General features: G+C 31.3%; 1 protein-coding gene across 1 annotated transcript; it reads left to right on the top strand.

Annotated features, from left to right (window-relative positions):
- Nucleotides 1-9781: 9781 nt before the first annotated feature.
- LOC134689979 (uncharacterized) lies at nt 9782-22602 on the top strand. The gene is made up of 6 exons (XM_063549950.1): nt 9782-9944; nt 13588-13799; nt 15259-15285; nt 16737-16763; nt 21749-21938; nt 22433-22602. The coding sequence occupies exons 2-6, from the start codon at nt 13605-13607 to the stop codon at nt 22600-22602; spliced, it is 609 nt and encodes a 202-aa protein (XP_063406020.1). The 5' UTR covers nt 9782-9944; nt 13588-13604.
- Nucleotides 22603-24907: the final 2305 nt, after the last annotated feature.

Consider the following 24907-nt stretch of genomic DNA (forward strand, 5'->3'; position numbering starts at 1 on the left):
GATACTCGTTGTTCCTTTATATTAGTTCAATGCATTGTTTAAAACTAATATATAGTGTTATACGCAATATAAAAGTATTTAAAACTTCTAGGGAATATGGTATAATTATCAACCGCCTTAATTGTGGAAATTTTATGCCAGCAAAATTGAGTTGAACTACCTAATACCATATCTAGATTTCCTCCACTTAAAATTATAAAATTTATTATTGCAGAATAACGAGCCATGGTATCATGGAAAGATGACAAGAAACGAAGCAGTGAGCTTACTGCAAAAGTACAAATACATGGGAGATGGTGCTTTTCTCGTAAGAGAAAGTGAAACCAGTATTGGAAACTTTGCTTTAGATTACATGTAAGTTTCAATAGTATTGGTGTTTGTTCTTTATAAATGATAGAAGAGGGACGAAAGATACCAAAGGGACAGTCATACTTATAAATCGAAAACAAACTGACAACGCCATGACTAAAAGTAAAAAAAGACAAACAGACAAACAATAGTACACATGACACAACATAAAAAACCAAAGAATAAACAACAGGAACCCCACTTAAAACTAGGGGTTATCTCAGGTGCTTCGGAAGGGTAAGCAGATCCTGCTCCACATGAGGCACCCATCGTGTTGCTTATTTGATATCAAATCGGGTAAGTAGTCTAATTCGGTATGTCACATTCATGAAAGGGAAGGGGATTGTAGTTACGACGTAAAGAACATATCCGATATCATTTGTGAAACGATAACTGTAAACAAACTTATTTTCGCGGATACTTTATTTCGCGTTTTACCATTTCTTGACCACTTCACGGCGGTTTAATTTCCCGATTTTCTGATTAACTTGATGAAGTTTGATAAGAGAAGATCCAAGGTTTACATATTTGCGACGATTTATATTCGCGTTATGTGCCTAATCGCGAAAGTCGCGAAAATAAATCGCTCGCGAAAATAAGTTGGTTTACAGTATTCCATAAGGTGCATTAACAAATCATGGGAAACGATGACATAATCTGAAAGATTTTTTTAACATTACAGATATCAGTAAAAGGATAAAAAAAACATGTGTGTCAAGTACCAATATTGGTTGTATAAAAAAGCAAACAAGCAAAAAAAATTGCACGGAAAATTCAAAAAGGAAAGTCCCCCAACAAATGGCAAACTCAAAAGCCCAAACTCATCAAAAGAATGCAAAATAACTGTCATAGTTCTGACTTAGTACAGGCATATCCTTCTGTACAAAATGGTGAATGAGACCTGGTTTTAAACCTAGATAAACCTTTCACTTGTATGACAGTCGCAGTGAATTCCATTATATTGACCACAATGTGTGAGCAAATAAAATTGATAATAGAAATAGTGAATGTGTCTAAAAAATAACAAACCGATCACAGAGCAGAAAACAGCACAAGGCCACCAATGGGTCTTCAACACAGCTGGAAAATGAACTAGAATTAAAAAAAACACACAAGACTAACAAAGACCAGAGGCTCAAGACTTAGGACAGGCCCAACATGTATATCTCTAGCCAATTAATGTAGAATAAAGATACACGCATTAATACGAACAGTGTCAGAATGACAATGACACATACATTAACAACGGACAACTAGCAGTTACTGCATGTACGCTCAGGACCTCAATTAAGCTGATTGAAAGATTATGTCTTCATCATATTAAAATCAAGTACAACCCCTCCAGTTAGGGGTTTCTTATCTCACCTTCATGAAATATATGAGAAGAACATATCCCGTATTATGCCAACAATTGATTTTAGAATAAATGTGTTTATTTCCGATGCAAAGACCCTATGAGTGAGTCAATATTAATTCCCAAATATGCCGTCATTAATGACCTGACAACAGTATCGTAACTATATCCCTTCTGAATAAGTCTGTTAAAGGTCTGGTTAGTTTTTTTTAGGTGAATGACGAAATTTTTCAGCTTTGTGTAGAATATCACTATAAAAGACATGAAAGATGGGTTGTAAAATACCTGAACGTATAAGATGTCTGCATGTTGATTTATAGAAATAAATTATGTCCTTGTACCGATATTTCGTTCGTTAAAATCAAAAACGTTGATTAATACACGAGCGAATCGAATTCGTTGAAATATAAAACACCATAAGATGGTGACAAAATGAATAATTAACAATAGGTGAGGAAACATTATCTTTTTTATCGTAAATTTTGGTATTAAGCTTCCCGTTAAAGATATAGTTATCAAAATCCAGGAATGCACAGTGTTCATTCTTAGTATTAACTTTATTTAAGGTAGATTCATGGTATACTGCCATCTTGGATTGTACAATCACAGTACAAAATCGGTGTAGTTATTTGCCTAAATCTGCAAATTTGGAGACAGATTTGCAATTCAATGGTTAGACTGTTTTTTCTATTTAAAGAAAACTTGTTAATTAATTGTATTATTCAAAATATTTTAACAAGTATCAATTTTTTGATTTCAAAATTATTTTTTCAAATGAGCCATGTAAGGGGAGATAACTCTTTTGATACAAAATTTATACTGAGCTAAAAGGGATTTTTTTTATTTTTACTTGTAGCAAAAAAACAAGTTGGGTGATACCATGTTTTCTTTTTATTTTCTTAAAGCATATTATGAAACCTTTCTTCTCACAATTTATTTCAAAATTCTGTCTCATTAAATTTTTTTTATGCACATTAATGTGGTTTTTCATGGACAAAGTAACCAATTTTTTGCAATTTTCAATGACTCATAGCTTGAAAAATAGCACGGTGACCCATACAGCTTGTTATCAAATTTTTGAAAAGAGCAGGGTAAAATCTTCATTTTGGCAAATTATAAAAAAAAATCTTTCTAAAAAAGTATGTACTTGTGATCTACCTTAATTTCAGTTAACAAGGATAAATTTCTTTAGTGTACATACTGAAGAGTATGAGATTGAGAGCCAATATATCATCCAAATATCTAAAACTGATAGTAACATTTTGTATTAGATGTGGATTCGATTTGTCTTTGCTGATTGTAGTCATGAATTGTAACCCATAGAAATACAGAAACAAATCCGCAATAAGTGGTGCACCGTTAGCCCCCATTGGAATTTAGATAACTTGACGATTTACGGAATCTGCAGAGCGAACAAAAATGTTATCTAGTAAAAATTCAAGTGCAGTTATCGTATCAAAGCAGATTCAATTGACATAGTTGTTTTGTTTGTTATTACTAAAAACTGGCCTAAAAGAGTTTGAACATATATATTCGCATTCTGACTGTTTAAATGCACATTTAATTGTGTGTGATTTTTTTCTTAATGAGATTATGAGGCAAAGTGGTATGTAGGGTAGAAAAATCTAAACTTTGAACAGATTCCAAATCACCAATATAAGCATGCAATTTATCAAGTACTTCCAGCGATATTTTGACAAAAGTAATTCATTCCACTATTTTAAATGCCTTATTTGAACAATTTAGTACCAGGTTTTTGATTGTACCAAGTGTACTAGTAAGTATAAAAGACAGTTAAGTTGTGGAACAAAGACTTGAAGACGAAACAAATCTATATTTGTAAGATATTTTCTGTAGCTGCTGAAGCCAATACATAGTGGGAACTTTCATTATATTTGGTTTTGCATGCTTGTAAAGAGGTAGCTTAAAGTTTTTGTTTATGTTTGTTACATATGTCAATGGAGAAAGTTGAAATGTTGGCGAATTCGTGATTTCCTTTTGCAGAACCTCAATGTAAAGTTTACGTCAAACACTACTGCTATTATTGGCAGCCTTATCAGCCTGGACAAAAACTAATTCCTTAGCGAGTTATTTTAGCTCATATTGATACGGGAAATGAGGCTATTATTGTTGTTCTTAGGAGTAAAACTTTCTTTAAGTTTAATACGAATATCACATAAGTTCATTACTGAATAAATTGAAAGAATCTAAGATTGTTTTGTCATCTTTTCACGTTTTATCCATTTTGTGTAGGAAGTACGGAGTGAGTCGTGGATGATGTTACGACACTCATTCCAATTAATAATTGACAGGGGGAGATATATAGGTCCTTTACTAAGGAATGATTTTAACTCTCGATCATAAACGATGTTAAGGTATCCTGTTATAATATGGGAACTGGACCCATACATGTTTTTGGAACTACTGCAAGTTCATGACGAAGGTGTATTACCACTGATATCAACATCTTTACACATTCTGCTATAATATAAACGCATATTTCCGGTTAGATTTTTGTAAATATAGCAAGGCATTTGTTCTTTAACGGAATGATCATTAAAAATACCGGCAATATTTACAAAATCAAAACCTTTATTGACATATTTAATTTTAATCAAATGTTTTTTTATAATCTTCAGGGCGATGAATTTTGGGAAACAGTTTAGAATATTAATATGCATTATAATTTGGACGATTTCATACTTAGGTCTGTTATATGAAATTGTGTTGCAATCTTCTAAAACTTTATGTAATTTATTAACTGGTATATAACAGAGCTTGGTCAACAGATAATGTCTACCATTGTTTTTTTTAAATAATAATTAGGTCCGAAATACTTGTATTGTTGGTACGAAGTTTAAGCGATTTATTCTACGCCCATAAGAACGCTTTTTACGAACAGTTTTAAAAACTATATTCAGAATGTTAACAGAATCGGTTCTGGATACTTAACCAATTCCCATGATATCACCATTAGAACCGGGACACCATTTGCGAGTGAGGAAACGATGATAGTCCGTCGGAAGGGGACGATAAATGGTTGACCCGTGTTAAGAGAGAGCCATATCTCTTGCACGGTAACGACACCCTTGTAGACTTCGAAAAAGAGCAGGCTAATGCCACTACAAGGCAGTACTCACACCCCCAAAGTGGAAAAGGAATATAAGTTGCAAAACTTGTTTCCCAATCCACTATAAATAAATATGTTTAAACTAAAACTAAACTAAGACCGGGAGGATAGACTGTCTGTATTTTTGTTAATTCATTTCAATTCAATTATTTTCCGTGATTGTACAAGCTTTGATCGTACAAACTTTGAATGAGATTCCTAAGGCTGTTTATTCTAAAGGTTGAACTGTTTAAATACTTAATAGCACGATAATTGTGATTTTTAGGGTGTTGATAAATGATACTTTTAAATTGATAGGGTCTTCTAAAATGATAAAGGTGTTCTTGCGTGCATCTATATAAATAGCATCTGGTTTCATCAACGAACACCCCGGTTTGTTTATGTGAGTAAATAAATAATGTAGATAATACTGTAAGTTTTTTTAAATTTATATCAGTTTCAAAATTTAAGGAAAACGTGCGACAATCACTGGCGGATCTAGAAATTTTCATAAGTGGGGGTCCACTGACAGCCTAAGAGGGGGCCCGCTTCAGTCGCGCTTCAGTGATTCCCTATATAAGCAACCACATTTTTTCCAAAAAGCCCCCCCCCCTAAATCCGCCTCTGACCATTAAACTTGGACCTTACTGTATTGTTGGTGGAAAGACGGGGGGGGGGGGGGGGGGGTATGGGTCATGTAGGTCATTATTTGCTATGGCTCTTTTATTATTAAAAATGTTAGTGATTAAAGTATTTTTAGATAAGCGATTTAAAAAATGAAAAATGATACAGGTAGATACGACAGTTTTACAGGACACCACAAACAAATTATAAACTGCGCGTCACACGAATGTATCAACGCCACAAACAGTGACGTATTATTATGACGTTTATAGTATCACCGGTAAATTTCTAAAAATAAAATAGATGATAATATAAGCAATGTGTTATTGTTTAAGTTGATTGTTTTATTAAAGACACGTACAAGAATATAAAATTGGGATTGAGTTTGTAATGATGTTTTTTAATTTATTTTCTAACTATGCCAACAATACTAAAATGGAATTGTGTTTGTAATTATGTATAATGTTAGTGTTGTAATTATGTCGGTTTTTCTTTCAAATCAAAACTGTGTATAAACAAAAAAAATCGTGTGCATATTGTTGCTTCAAACTTAAAATCGTATAAATGAAATGGCTGATTTATTACCTTAACTTTTACATACACAAAGTGCCACAAAACTAATAATAAATAAGAAATGATTTTTTTCTTATACCCATACGAGTTTGTTGCCATCATTATGATTGTAGCTACGTGTTGTTTATTCTTTAGTTTTCTATGTTGTGTCATGTGTACTATTGTTTTTCTGTTTGTCTTTTTCATTTTTAGCCATGGCGTTGTCAGTTTGTTTTAGATTTACGAGTTTGACTGTCCCTTTGGTGTCTTTCGTCCCTTTTTTATATACATTTCAATTTTTTTTGGTTTTGTTCTTATGCATGACATCTTTCAGGAAAAATGATGAACCGAAACATATAAGGATATTCACAAGAGAGGAGTCCGGACAGCTGAAGTATTACTCACACGAAGAGGATGAAACGATTTATGATAATCTTACTGACTTTATCGAACGTCTTAAAAGTGATCTAAAACCAAAAACAATAAACGATGATTATGAAGAAATTAGAATAACTGAACCTATTCCGAAAGAAATCAAATGTGATAAATAGATTAATTTAAAAATTAGTGTTGCAAAGGAATACAAGGTACAGGTGTGATGAAATGATTAAAGTGTGCTTCTGACAAGATTTCATGTATCAAAGACTCACGGGTAGTGTTTGTGTAGATGATAAAATTTTATAGATTAGTATATATTTTTCCAAAGATACTATATGCTTACAGAATAATTTTAGTATATCTGTTAAAAATTGAAATTGCTTATATTATCATCCAAATCAGTATAATAATATAAATAATAAACCTTAACCTGACGATTATTTCACCAAAACAAATGTCTGCTGCTTCGATTTGATAGTCGAATGCAATACTAATGAAATTAATGTTTATTTTGTGAAATGTGACCCAATCAAAACAGTTATTTATATATACAGTGTATATTAGGTGCTCATTCTGAAATACCGTTTTATACTTTATGTTTCATATATTCCTGATATAGAATGATAAATAAACAGACAACACATATATGATTTGTGAATAAAATAAGAAATGATATATGCAATGAATTGTTTAAAAGGATTCTTGATATGAAAGAGAAGTAGATATGCTTATTTCACAGGAGATGTCCATTACATCAATGGAGCTGACAGGTTTTATTTTCAAATAAATAAACCATTAAATACAATTATTCCTTTTTGGTGAAAGTAACCGAAATGAAATCAATAAAAATAATATTTTTCGCTTGAAATTAATAATTATATTTTCACATAATTCGTCCAGATTTAAATATTCATATTCATGGTCAAATTTATCCGTTCATAAGATAATTCATCATTGAATATAAAAACCTTTTTTGGGGACTCTATAGCGGGTTGGTTGGTCCGGTCGCCGGAACTTCCTTTTTTGTCGATTTTTTTTCATATCATATTAATTATGCATAATACATGTGTTATGTTAATGGTTCATGGTGTTCCGGGTTTAGAACCTGCGTTCAACTTGGCGTCCACACAATGACAAACATTTCACGCTTGAATGACTGGTTAGTTTTGAATTTAAGGTATACCTATGGTGCTATATATAACGTAGCGGTACAATTCAAACATTGCATATATAAAAATTAAAAAAAATAAAAAGTTGAAATAAAATATTGTCCCGAGTAGAATTTTATATTGCACGAGCTTGCGAGTGCAATATATGTTCTACGAGGGACAATATTTCACAATATTCATGCAATAACCCTTTTATTGTATAGCAATATAATATTTGAAAGTAAAAATTGGTTTAAACTAATATTTTGTCGTTGATGACGTCATGAATTTTAAAGATTTATTGCACTAGTGCAATATTGTAATTTATTGCACGCTAACTTTTGGTTACTTTCTGTGGGAAATATTATATTGCTATACAATAATATAGGGTTATTGCATGAATATCGGGGAATATTGTCCCGAGTAGAATTTTATATTGCACGAGATTGCGAGTGCAATATATGGTCTACGAGGGACAATATTTCACAATATTCATGCAATAACCCTTTTATTGTATAGCAATATAATATTTGAAAGTAAAAATTGGTTTAAACTAATATTTTGTCGTTGATGACGTCATGAATTTTAAAGATTTATTGCATTAGTGCAATATTGGAATTTATTGCACGCTAACTTTTGGTTACTTTCTGTGGGAAATATTATATTGCTATACAATAATATCATTTCTTACCTAAAAATAAGTAGTACTGAAAGTTATAGAAGCCATATGCCCAATTGGTTTAATATCTTGCTAGGCGAAATGATTCCAGAAATATCCACTTCAACGAATTCTTTACTGCATTTCTACCGCTCTGGAACATGCTACTAAATCTTTAATATAAATATACTGCTAGGTCAGAGAAGTTCCAGGGAAAATTTCAAAAAAATAAGAGCAGCAAAGGTTAACAATTTTGAAATTAGGTCACTTAGCAAATTTAAACAGAACTCATGTACGCAATGAACGTGAATTTAAAGAGCATACCGCAAATACATACAAAACATATAGACTACCTCTTTTGAAAATTGTATAAAGAACAAAAAAGACGACTTAACATACTTTAAATTGTCAGTATTCACGAAAAGACAATATTTCATATTTTGATTTTTAACGTGCAAATGGGCAATTAGTTACCCGAAAAGCTTTATCATTTTGTTTTATATGATGTTTTTTTTTATTATTATTAAAAAGCAGCAAAGATGAAGGTTCATCATAACAAATGGACAAACATGTACACCTCAAAATCTTTTAGTTTTCGGGAGCTTCTATGATATAAATTTAGTATATTTTTCAGTCTATATTCGACTAAAGGAGTAGGTCCGGTAAGGACAGATTTTGGCCTCAAATTTTAGTTTCATCTGACGAAAGATTTTGACCACTTTTTAAACACTTAAATTTCTATTTCATTTGATTCAATTGATTTTTGTGAAAGATTTTTACTTATTAAGTCATTTAAAACGCTCCGATTAAAGCTCAAATATGAAAAATTGATCAAACATGCCAAAAAATGTCACTTTTCAGATGGTTTTTGTCAAAAATGAAAGAAGCCGCATCCGTGTTCATCCTGAACCTTTATATATGTTATGTATTATCATCAAATACAACTTACATTTCAATATTGTGGATAAACACGAATGCACTTTCGTTTTACACGGAAACCGTCTAAAATTTAATAAAAATGCTAAAATTGTGAAGATTTCAGTAATTTAGCATGACTAAATGGTGCTAGTATCCGATATATGTACATTGTATTGTCAAAAAACAGCTCATATTTATGTAGCAGAAGCAATCTTCTATCCAATAAATAATTTAAAGTTAACATTTGAACAATTTTGTAAAACTGCTATATTTTGGGGCCAAAAAGAGGTCTTACTGGACCTACTCCTTTGACATATTCGATTAAAATCGACATAATTGGCTAGAATTAACATCTGAAGTAAAAACTCATTGAAGATGACAGGATAATGATTTGGAATGACAAACGTGCGTTTCATCTACTCGAGTCTCATATTTGTCTAACAATAAACTTTGAGTTAATATAAAAAATGAAATGTTTATTATCGGTTTATTGCCCTTATAGTGCTTATATTTATATCTTATACGTTGAAGATAAAATTGTTTCAGCTTATAAATGAAGATAATAGAATAGAACATTAATAATAAAATTGGTACACAATACTATTAGATAACCAAACGTTTGCCGTATGACGAACTTTTTCACAAAGTGTAGTTACCTGTCTATATTCTATTTAAATAAACTCTATTTAAAATACAAAATGATTTGAACACTTTAATAAGGGTATTGACTTTTATCATATTTGTGTATTCATGATCTTTATATGTAGAAAAATCAATGATTTGATGTTGTGTGACCAAGTTAGAATGATTACCTGTCTTAGTTATAATAAGATGTGTTTAAATATTCTGATACAAGTAAGTATAAAAACTAATTGTGTGTATTTATACTTTATTACTTTATTAGGTAAGGAGGAATAAGAAAAACCAATAAAAAAGTGTGTTTTTGATTACATCAAAAAATTTCTAACTGTCTTTAATACATAACAATATTCTCTTCAATTAAAGTAAGATCTATTGAGACCATGACTAAAGAACGTTGCGATAAATCAACGTTTGCATAGAATTTTTGGCGTACAGCAGACGAAATAAACATATATTGAGAGTCTGGTAGAAACTTCTTCTCCGAGAATATCACTGCCCCAGTTGTCAACACGTCTGTGTTGATATGAATTGTCATGGGTATTGACATAATTATAAATAGATGTTTGGCATTAAAGTTTATGTACTTATTTTGATGAGTCATTGTTATGAACAAGTTATATACTGTGAAAGTTCTTTAGTTCGTGGGTATCCCATTTCGTGGTTTGAGCAATATTTACATGTTCGTGGGTTTTTAAATTCGTGTATTTTAGTTTAAAAATTATTAAAGCCTTTAGAAACGAAGGTTACAAATAGTCTTGATTGAAGGAAATTGCAAAGTAAACATTGACCCGTGTAAATAGTAGTGATAACACTAATTAACCCATGATAAAGTGATCAACATATTAAAGACCATCAAAGGCGTTTATTAAGCCATAAACATGTCACCTAAAGAAAACAGTAACATATACAATTGCTATAAACATATCTTGAATTGTCAAATAATTCTTATCAAAATCAAGCACAGCATAAAATTACTATTTCCCATATGTACGAGAACTATGAGGATATTAAATGAACACTTTTCATGCTAGCATATCAATACCGGAAATCCGACTTTCATCGATCAAAAATATTATTATGAGAGTTTTGAAAAAGATCAAAAGTTGTTCAGTTTAGTTATTAAAGATTACATGGGTATAATCCTGCATGCGGTTGTATTTCTGTAACTGCTATTACATTATTCTCAGATTTGCGTTATTTAATATATTCTCTAGATCATATCAGTAGTCAAACCTACCGATGGGGATCTTTCCATGTCTTGATTTGGACAATGGTTGTTCTATTTCGTTTGACACTTAAATTCGTGGATAAAGTCATCCACGAAAACCACTAAAATTGATACCCCACAAATTAAAGTACTTTCACAACAAAAATACAGTGATTCAATTTCAGCATATTTTAAATTTTTCAGCTGACCGTTATTACCTAACTGGATGAATTAATCCACAGCTTAAAAAATTAAAAACACAAAAATACCGAACTCCGAGGAAAATTCAAAAAAGAAAAATCAAAACTGACTTGGTACAGGCATTTTCTAATGTAGAAAATGGTGGATTGAACCTAGTTTTATAGCTACCTAAACATCTCACTTGTATGACAGTCGCATCAAATTCCATTACATTGTCAATGATGTATGAACAAAACAAACATACTCAAAGAGTAAAAATGTCAAAAATAGGGGTACAGCAGTCAATATTGTGTTATCATCTTAATATCACTATAAAAACAACAAATGTAACGAAGAATCACAAAAAGGCATACATCAAATTTAACATACTCATTTTGCTTTTCTTGTACCACTTAATATATGTATATAAAGTCAACCCGTAAAGGAAAGAAGGTTTTCATTGCTGGTGTAAAAATGCGCGTTTGAAATTCGAACAGGTAGACATAAAAATAATTTTGTCGTTCAAAGTATGAAGGTATACATACATGCATAGTCACTTAAAGTTGATATAACAAACAACAGACTCAACAGTAAATGTAATAATAATAAATAAATAAGGTGTGGTTCAAAGTATGACGGGATACATATACGTACAGTATCACGTCAAATGTATAAAATAAAAACAGACTTAACAGAAATTTAAAATATTTTAATGAATGAAATAATTTTATCATTCATAGTATGTCAAAATCCATCAGTAAGAGTAATTTAAGTAAATGAAATAATTTTGTCGTTCAAAGCATGATGTTTTTATATAACCACAGAGTCAATTCAAAAGAATATCTCAAAAATGTACAAGCAATATTAATAAAGACTAATAAAATAATACTATAACGCGTTATTAAGATGATAACCAACGTCAGTACGCAAAATCTATACTTCAAGACCATCTTGTATTATTTGTGAAGTTGATACGGAATATTTATCAACAAGTTCTGGGTATCTTCCGATGAACGTTTTTAGAATTGTTATCGTTTTTTTACTCTTTTTCCAATTTTCACTCTCGTTAGATGTTTGGCGGTAGCATTTCCTGGAAATCCTTTGGTATTTATCCTCTCCTATTTTTCTGAAAATGTTAATGGGATTTAGTATCAGACTACGGTAAAGAATTATATGTTCCTTCTTATTCTTAATTTTAAATATTCGTTTATATGACCATTGGAAATGTTTGATTTACCCGCTCATAATGCTATCAGCTTTCACAGCAGTATAGTGTTATGATAACATGTCTTAGGTAATACATGTAACAGTAGCTGCAAAAAAATTTAAACAACCTAACTACAAAAACAAGGTCTGTTTTTTTTGTGTTAATTCTATTGGTAAAAGTGGAGGGACTTTGATAGGTAAAGGGAGATGTGGTATGCATGCCAATGAACATATTCGCAAACCAAGTCACAAGTTGTAAAAGTAAACCATTATAGGTTTTCAGTACGGTCTTCAATTTGGAGCCTTGACTCGCACCGAAAAGCAAGCTATACAAGGCTCAACATGTAACTAGACTAAAACCATTCAGACACTTATGAACCACATCAACAAACAACAACTTCTGAACATTAGATTTCTGAAAGGTGCAAACAAATGCAGCGGGTTTACACGTTTATATTGGTAACTACTTTCACCCCATCTGAAACAAAAGTGTAACGTCACAACATAGAGTGACCAACTATAAAATATCAACTGAAAAGGCTTTACTCAATCAAAAGATATACTAAATTAGTAAAGTGATAGATGTTAAACATTTATAGAAAAATACCCAACCATAAGCTTGAACAAATACCGCAAATAGAAGAATGTACGCCGTTAAATGAAAATAATTTTGTTGCAAAGAATACAGTATAAATGGAGAACGCAATTATTTTTTACCATTGTTTTTGTTCTTAGTATGAGATTAGTGAAAATATATATCACACCAAACAAATATCTAAGCTGAAATTAAATTTGTATTGCACTACCTTACACTCAGCTGAATGTATATTATTGGAAAGTTCAGCGTATTTACTTTCGTTTTTGCGAGATTGAAAAAAAATGTACAGTTCAATCAAAGGTCAACCGCAAACAAGTGCATATATGTGAAGATGTCAGCATTATTAAGTCTTCGCATGTCTTTATAATAAAATCGTACATGAAACTTAAATCTTTTAGAAGAAAGATCGAGGGTCACTTATTTAGCGCACTTTTAATTTTTAAAGACTGATTTTGATAGAGAGCCTATATTTTCCTGACATTCGAGTACGTTAATTAAAAGGAATAGAAACTAACATATTTGTTTGCAATTCAACAGCTTATCCCCTTAAACTAACAATCATGTTACTAATGCTAAAGAAGTTGTTGACATCATCAATTTCCTGTAGCAATGCTTATACCTAATCATTACTACTCATACATTTGTCATGTATTTTACTGTTTTAGACAATTTCGAATTCGTGATGGCGGAACAATCCAATACTAATAAGGATGCAGCACAAACGGCTTTGTTGTGTCAGTTTTGCGATCAACAGAATATAACATGGAAATGTGTGGATTGCGATATTTTACTATGTATTTCATGTAAAGAGAAAATTCACAAAAAACTTAAGTCAACAGATAAGCACAAGATTCTTTCCATTCAAGATATCGGAAAGGTAATGCACAATTACAATTACTGAGAGTCGTGTAACTTATTGTGGAAAGTATATGAAACATGGTTTCTATAAAGTTCCATTATAAAAAATCTGAAAGAATTAACAGGTCATCCTTTAGGCTACGTTTATATGTAAAAGCAGTATAATTTTTACCTCTTCTTACTTTTAAACTATTTCAGTAGGTTTGTGTAATAAAAGTTTCTTATATCATTGAATATCATTTTAACAAAAAACAAAACAAACGTGAATGAAATATAGATTCTTCAACTTTGTTTTAAGAAATACAATCTAACATGCACATTAAAAAAAAATGAGTAAATATTTGAAATACAAAAAAAACCAAAAAACAATTCGTCAAAATAGTACTTGTAGAAACATACCAATATGTAAAGTGTTTCTATCTGACGATATCGGATTATTGGTAATTAGTCAAATTTCACAGACTAAAGGCAGAAGTAGTATACCACTGTTCGAAAGTCATAAATCTATTTAGAGAAAAAAAATCGGATTACAAACTTAAACCAAGGGAAGTACATCACCTTTAAGAGGAAAACAACAAAACAACTGAAGCACTAAAGTGCAGCAAAAAAACACAATGAAATACTCACAGAAACGAGCTATAAGATGACACCTGCCATTTCCCTGACTTAGTACAGGATATTGTTGCTAGCCAAACCTTGCGCTTGTATGGTAATATGACAAATAACACTGAAATGACAGAACTACAGCACAAATAAATGCAATAACATTCAGGACAGAGAAATATATAAACAAAAAATTCATAATACATTTAGACATGCTTATAGATATCAACTGTACCAGGCTTGTAATTTAATACACCAGACGCCTAATTCATCTACATGAGACTTTAAGAGATATTAGATACCATTGAAAATATTTTTTTCAGAGCTAGTGCAGGAGGTAAAAAATTATGTAACACAAGTAATGTTAGAGGTTTCAAAAACTGTTCAAGATTAAAGAATTGTGACAAGATCACAATCAGTTACAAAGAGAGGTTGAGGCTATGGCACTCAGTGTGAAATCCATAGTGGTAGAGAAGTTAGAGTCAATGATGTAGAATTTTTAGACTAACATGAAATAGTTTCAAGAAAAGAAGTTACTTCTGAAAAACACGACTGCAAATATACTGCTTTAGTGTATGACATGCCTGAAAAGAGTTATGAACACATTTGGAAAGTAATTGATGACTAGGTGATAAATTATTTAAAAATGGGAAAACCTAAACATGCTTAACTAGATAGTTTCCTATTTGCAAATGCTAATCGAATACCAGCTAGACAGAATACATTGTACTGATTAAGAGTTATTCTTAGCACATGAGTCAAATCTAGCCGGAAAAAATATCCACATTGTTGATGATCTGACTACGTGTATGAATGAATCTCGAAATGAACTTGTCAAAATTATAAACTGGATTAATTTCTCACATACATTTTAGAATACTAGTACTGCAAAGAGAGTTACTGTAAGTAAATATATGTTGAATTGTAGTTATTTGTGCTTTTTGAGTGAGCCTTTGTTAATATTACTGTAAATGAAAAGTAAAATCACAAAAATACTGAACTTAAAAGGAAAATCAATTAAGAAAGTCTATAATCACATGGCAAAATCAAATTACAAAACGCATCAAAAACGAATGGACAAGAACTGTCATATTCATGACTTGGTACAGGCATTTTCAAATGTAGAAAATGGTGGATTAAACCTGGTTCTATAGCGCGAAACCTCTCACTTTAATGACAGTCTCATCAAATTCCGTTGAGCGATGAATACAAACTTAAAACTATCTACTTAACTCTCACTTACACAAACAACAAATAACAAGCAGAAAATATCTGTTATATTACTTCTAAATTGAATAATAAAATATTGATGCATAAATGAAAACTTATTTGAAAAAAAGACTTAATTAGTTCCCATTTGTTTTAGACCACTTGCATTTCTATATTATTTTTTGTGTGGTTATTTCATTATAAGCTTAAATGTTAATGGCTTATTACTTCTGAGAGAAAGTTACAGTAATTTTATTTGCTTGAGGCTTATACCGCTTACATTGTAACTGTTCAAACATGTTGCTATTGCTCATATCTGTTTTTCGTCCTGTTAGTCAATGCGTTTTGTAAAAATATAGTTTTTCACTATTTTGGTCTTTTGGAAAATGTTGTTTGTGCTGTATTATGACCCATCTACAACGAAATGTTTTTATTTTATGAACGTGTATAAAATTGCAATTCTTATCCAATGCAATAATAGGTAAATTTGATCGAGAAAAGCATTTACTTCTTGAAAAACACAACTGCAAATATACTGCTTGAAAAGAATAAAGGAAACATTTGGAAAGTAATTGATGACTTGGTGTTAAAATATTTAAAAATGGAAAAACCTAAACATGCTAAAGTAAATAGTTTTCCATTTGCAAATGCTAATAGAATTCCTGCTAGACAGAATACAGAAGAAAAAAACCGACCATATCCTACATCAATCAGATTTATTCGTTATGCTGCTGATAAAGAGTTATTCTTATCACATGGGTCAAATTTAGCCGGAAAGAATATCCGCCTTGTTGATGATCTGCCTACGTGTATGAAGGAAGCCCGAAATACACTTGTCAAAATTATAAACTAGATTAGGTCAGAAGATACAAATAAAAACACGTACTCGTCATTTAGGATTCACTGTAGTCCTCGGAACACGCACTAGTTCGAGAGACCAGTGGTATTTTCGCAAGGAATTCAGTTGTTGCTACATGTAACTTGTAAAAAAACCTTTAAGTATTCCGTCATCACTGTAATAAGTTTACTGAATTGGCTTCCTATATCTACTTTTTGTCACCAGTAAAATAGATATCATGCTATGCATGCATATTTGTACATATCTACAATTTCTGATGAATTTTTTGTCTTTTATACATTTTAGAATACTAGTCCGGCAAATATAGCAAATGTAAGTATATATGTGTTGAATTGTGCTTCTATGTGCTTTTTGAGTGAGGTTTTCTTAATATTATTGTAAATGAGCGATGAATACAAACCTAAAACTGTCTACTTAACTCTCACTTATACATGTTATACAAACAAAAAATAACAAACAGAACACATCCGTTATATTACTTCTAAATTGAATAATCAAATATTAATGCATTAATGAAAAGTTGTCATTAAAAAAGACTTTCCATTTTTAAGACAACTTGCATTTACCTATTATTTTTTGTGTGTTTATTTAATCACACGCTTGAATATAAATGACTTATTACTTTTGAGAGAATAGTAACCGTCATTTGTTTTCTTTAAGCTTTTAATGCTTAATAAAGGCAATAGTAGTATACCGCTGTTAAATTGTAACTGTTGCAATTGCTTATATCAGTTGTTCGTTCTGTTAGTCAGTCAATGCATTTTGTTAAAATATACTTTTCACTTTTTTTGTCTTTGGAAAATGTTATTTAAATCCCTCTTCAACGAAATTTGTATAACATACACATGTATAATTAATGCGGTTTTAATCCAGCGCAATCATAGGTTTGAACGTTGTCTTCAATTTAGACTTCTTGATATTGTTTTGTTTGGGCTTGTATAATATTTTCCATCCGGTTTATGTAATCCGTTCACCCTATTTTGACTCTTTAAAATTCAAGAGTCTATCCTTAAATTTAGATAAATTATATGGGCGTCCAAATACTGTTTCGATCCCTGGCATCATTGATGAGACATTGATTGTCGAAATCCGGATATTTTGCTCAAAGGTTTGCACCTCATGTTTGTGGTAAATCATCTTGCCTCAAATTTATTGTTTTCTCTTTGGTATCAAACTAATAAAAAGACCAATTTTGTAATTATCTTTTGATCAATTTATTTGACAATCGTTCATGGCAGTCAGCAGGGTTTAAGAACATCAGTTTTTTGTCCTTTAAGTCAAATGCGTTTTGTTAAAATATACTTTTTCACTTCTTTTGTGCCTGTTAAAAATGTTGTTTGTGCTGTATTTAGACCCCTCTTCCACGAATTTGTGTTACATGCACAAGAATGAAAATTGCGATTTTTATCAAACGCGATCATAGGTTTGAACGTTGTTTTCAATTTAGACTTTTTATATATTTTTAAGTTTGGTCTTGTATTGTAGTTACCCTCCGGTTTATCTAATTTATTCATCCTATTTTGAATCTTTAAGTGTCAAAAATTTATCATAAATTGAAGTAAATTATTTAGCCTTCCAAATACTGTTTCAATCCGTAACGTCACCAAGGAGACACTAAATGTCGAAATACGGATATTGTGTTCAAAGTTTGGCACATCATGTTAGTGGTATTCCATCTTGTCGCAAGTTTATTGTTTTCTCTTTGGCATAACATAAATATTAAAATTCATTTTGTTATATCTTGTTGTCAATTGATTTGGCAATCGTTCATGGCATTAGGCAGGGTGTAACATCAGTTGTTCGTATTTTTTACCTAGTCAAATGCGTTTTGTTAAAATATACATTTTCACTTTTTTGGTCTATTATAAAATGTTGTTTGTGCTGTATTTAGACCCCTCTACAAAGAAATTTGTATTGCATGCACACGAATAAAAATTGCGGCTTTTATCCAACGCAATCAAAGGTGTGAACGTTGATTTCAATTTAGACTTGTTTGTATATATAAACTGATATGCCTTGTGTTCATTTATATGCAAGTGTATGCTACTTTAGTTGCTGCATTGATTTTCTTGTGTTGATTTGTTCAATTCGTTGGCTATTTCTTTTGTTATTGTAGTACACGTAGTTTGTTTCCTTCCTTTTAACCAACATGTATAAAGGAAACATTTTGAATTGTAAAAAAATGTTTCCATTTTAAGTTTGAGACCAATGTCTTTCTTTTGACGATAGGAAAAAAGAAAAAGAAAAAAAAAGCAACCTAGGAATCACTATTGTACCAGTAATTCTATAACATTCAAAATACGGCATGGAAATAACCATAAAAATGCTAAAAAACATACATTTTACTTATTTGTGTACGCATAACCGAAACTTGTAAAAATCAAAATGTGCTCATTGATACAGTGATAGTCACATCTTTAGCTATTTAAAATGATTAAACAAACATATAGAATAGAAGCAGCACTATTTCATTAAATTTACATTATAATTATAATTATTTGAATTATATCTTGCTCTATATCTTGCTCTATATGTTTATATTTATCAGTATACGGATTGTCCGTAAAGTTTGAGGACAATTTCGATAAAATATTTTATTACCCGTCAGCAATTAAATAAACAAGTATATACCTAACTTCATGATTTACTGATTAAGTGTTCACAACTTTTAGTTCATTTCCTGTTTAAATAATCGTATTTTTATCAATATCTGCTAAACCGGAGCATCAAACAATTTTTTCTGACGATCCGGCGTTTGACGACGTCAACATTTTAACTTTTCGCAACGTAGGTCCTCTTTCAAAGAATATTTTACATTTTTTAACCAGTCATCAAATATACTCTCAAACTGTTTTGTTTTCATTTTGAAGATTATGTTTGTTACTTCCTGTCTGAGTTCAGGTAAATCGTCGAACCTTTGTCTACGGCGAAAATATTTAATACGCGGAAATTCCGCAAAATCCATTAGCGCTAAGTAAGGGCTATACGGAGGATGTTTCAAACATTCAAATCGAAGTAAATACATTTCTAGATGAGTTTTTAAAGAGGTGTGTGGTGTTGCATTGTTTTGGTGACCATTGTTTAGTTATTGGGTGTCGGTAATGAAACCAGCTTTAGTCGGTTGTAATTATTAGGTCTTTCCACTTTTCTGTGGAAAGACCTATTGTTTTTCTTCTGAATATTTTTTTTTTCTTCCGCCTAATTTTGTTCTTGCGATAAACATTTGTTTCGCAATATGTCGCTTAGATATTTGGTATATGATATCGAACAGTTTATGCGCTTTTGAAATTTACCCTGCGTAAACGAATACTTTTTATTGTAGGAGTTACCTCCCCAAACACTGTTTTCCTTGTTAGCGCAACTCCTTCGCAACCGTAAAATGTTATGACAAATTTATTTTACAAAATTGATAGCTATATCCTTCGCATGATTTGTCCTATTTTGACCGAAGTGATATGAACGCTTCATATGAGAGCTATTTCCCCTTATGCATTTGATATAAGTGATATGCATTTCTATCTTGTAAACCATAAATGCTAGAGACCAAGGATCTTTTGATTTGAGGTCCTTGGTCCAAAAAAATAAAAATTAGGTCAAGGTCAAAGGTCAAGGTCATATTCTAATTTTTGAATTTGGCTTATTTCCACTAATTTCCAGAAACCGTATAAGATATCGACAAATTATTTTTTCTAAATTGTTAGTTGCGACATGTCGTAACACGTAAATTTTGATTGCAAGGGTACGTCGAACGTAAAAGTGAGTTTTCTCCCCTCTTGTATTTAAAAATACGCCTATGGTGATATAACTGATTAACCAAATATAATTAAGACCTATGGCCTTTTGATTTGAGGTCCTTGGTTTATGACCTTGAAATTGATCTCAAGGTCATAGATTAATTTGACTTTCTAGTTTTTGACCTTTGCCTTCAGCTCATATGTATACATGATATAGCCATGAGACTTTTGGCGAAAGGTATCAAACCATTTAAACTTGAAAAAAACAACCGGAAGTGACCTCGTGTCAACCGGAAGTAGCTATTTTTTGTACTTTATTAATAAAAAAGTATATAGAACCAGATCTTTTTGGAATCAGTGTCAATTAAATATTCAAATATTATCGGAAGTAACATTTTTCAAACCGGAAGTAATAAATTATCTCCCTTATTTAATTTTGTTTGTATAGAAACCATATATTTCTGTATTCAGCGTACAATAACCTATCAGTTGACGATTGAAATGACATTTTAAACTTAATTTTACAACTTTCATATTAAAATACATTATTTTCAGTGGAAAGACCTTCAATTGATCTCTGAACAATTGGTTTTTAATTCTGTCTAGAAATCGTATGCCACCACGAGAAACTTTTTTTATAAATTGATTGACAATTCCATTCTTTTTGTCAAATGATTTGCTGTAAGAATTCGTGGTACCCATACATTTTGCCATATCAGGTCTCCGCCATTTTTTTTTGATAACTTTATTAATCTATCCTTGATTTCTACCAAACTTGGACAGAAGCTTATTTATGATCAAAAGATTGTATCTAGAAGGAAATTGTGTAAAAAATTATTTCCTGTTTATCCGTACTTAACTTATAAAATGACTTTGTTTTTCTGCCAGTAAACTCTGTGGTTAAGTTTTTTAAATTTTCAATAACTTTCTCAAACTATTTTGGATTTCTACTTTAGTAGGACAAAAGCTTGTTTATGATCGGAAGATGGAATTGAAAAGTAAATTTTGTAAAAAAAAATATTTTCGTATTCTACTTATAAATGATTTTTTTTGTTCCTACAAGTTAACATGGTAAATAAAACAATTATTCTGTGGTTAATTTTTAAAAAATTTAAAAAACTTCTTAAACTATCCTGTATTTCTCAACTACTCAAACTTGTGCAGAAGCTTGTTTATGATCCAAAGCCAGTATAAAGATGGAAAGTAAAAAAACCCTGTTTTTCCGTATGTTACTTTTAAAATTATGTACGTAGTTTACTTCCAGTTAACATTGCATACAAACTGCAAATTCTTGTTAGATTTGTATTATTTAGTTGCTTCATTACTAATGTATTTAATCATTTAACCCATCATTGATAATTTTTTTTATTTTTTATATGGTAATTGCCTGTCCTTTTGTGACGTGTATATCAGAACAAATACATTCATGCATATATACTTCATACGTTTTTAAGAACATTTATTAGCTTCATAAATTAGGCGAGACACTTGGTCCCGCAGAATCCTTACATGTTTTTCTTCACCAATCAGGTGAACATCCTTAATTCAATGTACTAATTTCAGAGTAATATAGTAACAGTGACAATAACCCATTTAGTGCTATCAACCGGAGCAGCAGTACTAGATGAAGAGAGTATATGCAAACTGTTTGTCTCGTACAACTTCCTAGGAATCAGGCTAGAGGAACTAGAAACTCCGTTTTCTCTACCTAAACCAAAGGCAGAACAACCTATCAATTTTAACTACAGCAAAAGTAAGTGTAAATCAATTTCATTTCGTCTGCGATTGATTTGTTTAACATGTTTCCACTTTCACAGTTGATCACAGTGTTTCTTCTGAACAAAAAATATTGTTTAGCAAACTAGGTTTATTTGAAGGGGAGTCAATAAACTTTAATTTGCAATTGCTGTTTATGTTTCGATTACATCTAACAATAGATGGGCTGGTGATATAAATTGGTCAAATATGAAAGACAGAATATTATTTTTATGCTGTATATCTGATTTTTGTTGTTGTTAGTTACATGTTTATTAAAAGTTGTTCATTAGAGTATGCCTCTATAATTAAGGGAACTCTTCATCGATTGAAGAGTTTGTGAAATCTACTGCATTTTATGCTAAATTATAAGGGTGTGTTTAAGAATTATATAACCATGGAATAGCTTTTCACCAAGACAATGAGGTTGAAAACGAACAAGTACGTTGCTATCGAATGACCTAGATATTAACAAATGAGTTTGTTTTACAGCATTCAATGTAGACATGGCTAAGCATTACCCTAAGAGACAATACCTAGCTGGAATGTTGTTACCTGATGACCCTGATGGTGGCAGGTTTGTACCCTATATACTTTTTACACTTGATAAATTAAATTCCGGTTCACATGACACATTTCTTTGTACCACATACTTATCTTAATAGTTCAGAAATTGAGTTTCATTTATTTATATAATAGGAATTATTATGCCCTCAAGGTAGCTGCGGGGGCAATACATTTTACCCAAAATCGGTTTCTGTTCTTTAACTTTATCACCTAGTATTATGAAACATATACTCAATGCTTATTACCACAAAATACAGATCAAGTTTGCATTTTGGTGGCGTCACTGTTATCGTTTTAGAATTATTCCCCTTTACAAATTTGAAAACTGATGAATTTTACGTTACTGTTCTCTAACTGTAGTTTTCCTCAAACATATGTTATACAACTTGTTCACAATGCTTATGACTTCTAAACACAGATCAATATTGAATGTTGATGGTGTCACTTTCAATGTTCTAGAGTTTAAAAATGAAAAATTGCAAAATTTGAATTTTTCGTTCTCTATCTTAAGTGTGCCTAAAGCAAATGGTATGAATAATAAAAGCAACAGTAGTATACCGCTGTTCAAAACTCATAAATCCATGGACAAAAAACAAAATCGGGGTAACAAACCAAAACCGAGCGAAACGCATTAAATATAAGAGGAGAACAACGACACAACACCGAAACGCAACACACACAGACACAGACCAATCATCAGACAAAACACCACGAGAATAACAAATATAACATGAAAACCAAATACATGAATTTGGGATAGACAAGTACCGTGCCACGTCTTATCTCAATATCTCAAAAATAAGAGAAAACACAAACGACTCAACGTTAAAATGCAACACACAGAGAAACGAACAATATTATAACAATGACCATCTTCCTGACTTGGTACAGGACACTTTTAAAGGGGAATAAAAGTGGTGGGTGAAACTTGAACAAAATGCTAATCAACACAAAAACAGATGGTGGCGGCACTTTACCGTTCTAGAGTGATTGTTGATGCTGATCCAAATAGTTACTTATGTATATCTGCAGGGTCTTTTGATAATCTTTAATGAGCTCCAAGATAATAGTATTTCCCCCCCCCCCCCCGGATAATCGTACGTGAGCCCCCATATAATAGAGAAAGTATATATTTTTTCGGGATTTGTTACACTTTTGTACGTGAGACCCTTCAGATAATAGATAAAGTATATTCGTTTTCAGGATTCGTTTCACCTTTGTAAGTGAGCCCCCAGATAATAGATAAAGTATATTTTCTCAGGATTCGTTTCACAATTGTGAATGAGCACTCAGATACAAGATACAAGATAAAGTATATTTTGTTTCAGTTTTCGTTTCACTGTTGTTAGTGAGTCCCTAGATAATAGATAAAGTATATTTTTGTTTCAGGATTCGTTTCACTTGTTTTAGTGAGCCTTTTTATAATAAATTAAGTATATTTTTGTTTCAGGATTCGTTTCACAGTTGTTAGTGAGCCCCCAGAAGATGATGACGAGGGAGAATGTGAAGATATTGGTATTGCATTTGTCAGTGTCCGAGATATATTAATTAACCATAAAGATGTCATAGACCATGATATTCCAAGTAAGTACAATTCATTTTCCTGAGAGAACTGATTAATGAAAATTGACATAGATCTTGGTATTCCAGCAACAGAATATTTGCCTAATTATATACTTAGAAATGTGAAACATGACAAAGTGTAAGTTTCCCATAAGGAAAAAGAATGGCTGAGTATGGGTCTTTTTTAAAACATGACTTTTTTTTTAGATGAACGAATAAAGAATAAGTATTTCATAGAATGATACTTTTAATTACAACATTTGATAACTGTGGAAATGTATCTCTTAGGTCCTTATGTTTTTTTTAAAACTATTTGCAGACCATAGAGCTACATATTTTTGAAATCGTTCAGAATTGCTACTCAGGTTCAGGTCACACTTATTGTCCCAAAATGTTTTTTTTTACCGTTCATTGTTCGCCTATTTTGTTCAGCCATATTGAATCTCGTCGTGAAGTAACTAAAAACAAGAAAAAAGAACATTTGTTTGATAGAAAATCAATGCCGAAAAATATGGGCTACACAATGATATTCCTAGTAGGAACACTGGCTGTAGTAAGAAACCAATCACCCTCTCCTCCAAAAAAACCACCCACCCAATAATATGATTGAGAGATATAAGTTCGTCCTGCCTGCGGTGTGCAGATACAGTCATGTTTTATTGAACAGATCCCTTTCTCATATACTATAATCACTAAGTCAACTTTATAGGGTATATATAATGTCTGCACGGAATATCATATCTACTTGGCAGTGTTCATTCTAACCTTGGTGTCGTATTGTTGGTGCAGTGGTCAACATTAGGTTCGTTATAAGGTCTGTTTCTCTATTATTATTCA

This window comes from Mytilus trossulus, chromosome 11 (genome assembly GCF_036588685.1).
Source record: "Mytilus trossulus isolate FHL-02 chromosome 11, PNRI_Mtr1.1.1.hap1, whole genome shotgun sequence".
Lineage (NCBI taxonomy): Eukaryota > Metazoa > Mollusca > Bivalvia > Mytilida > Mytilidae > Mytilus > Mytilus trossulus.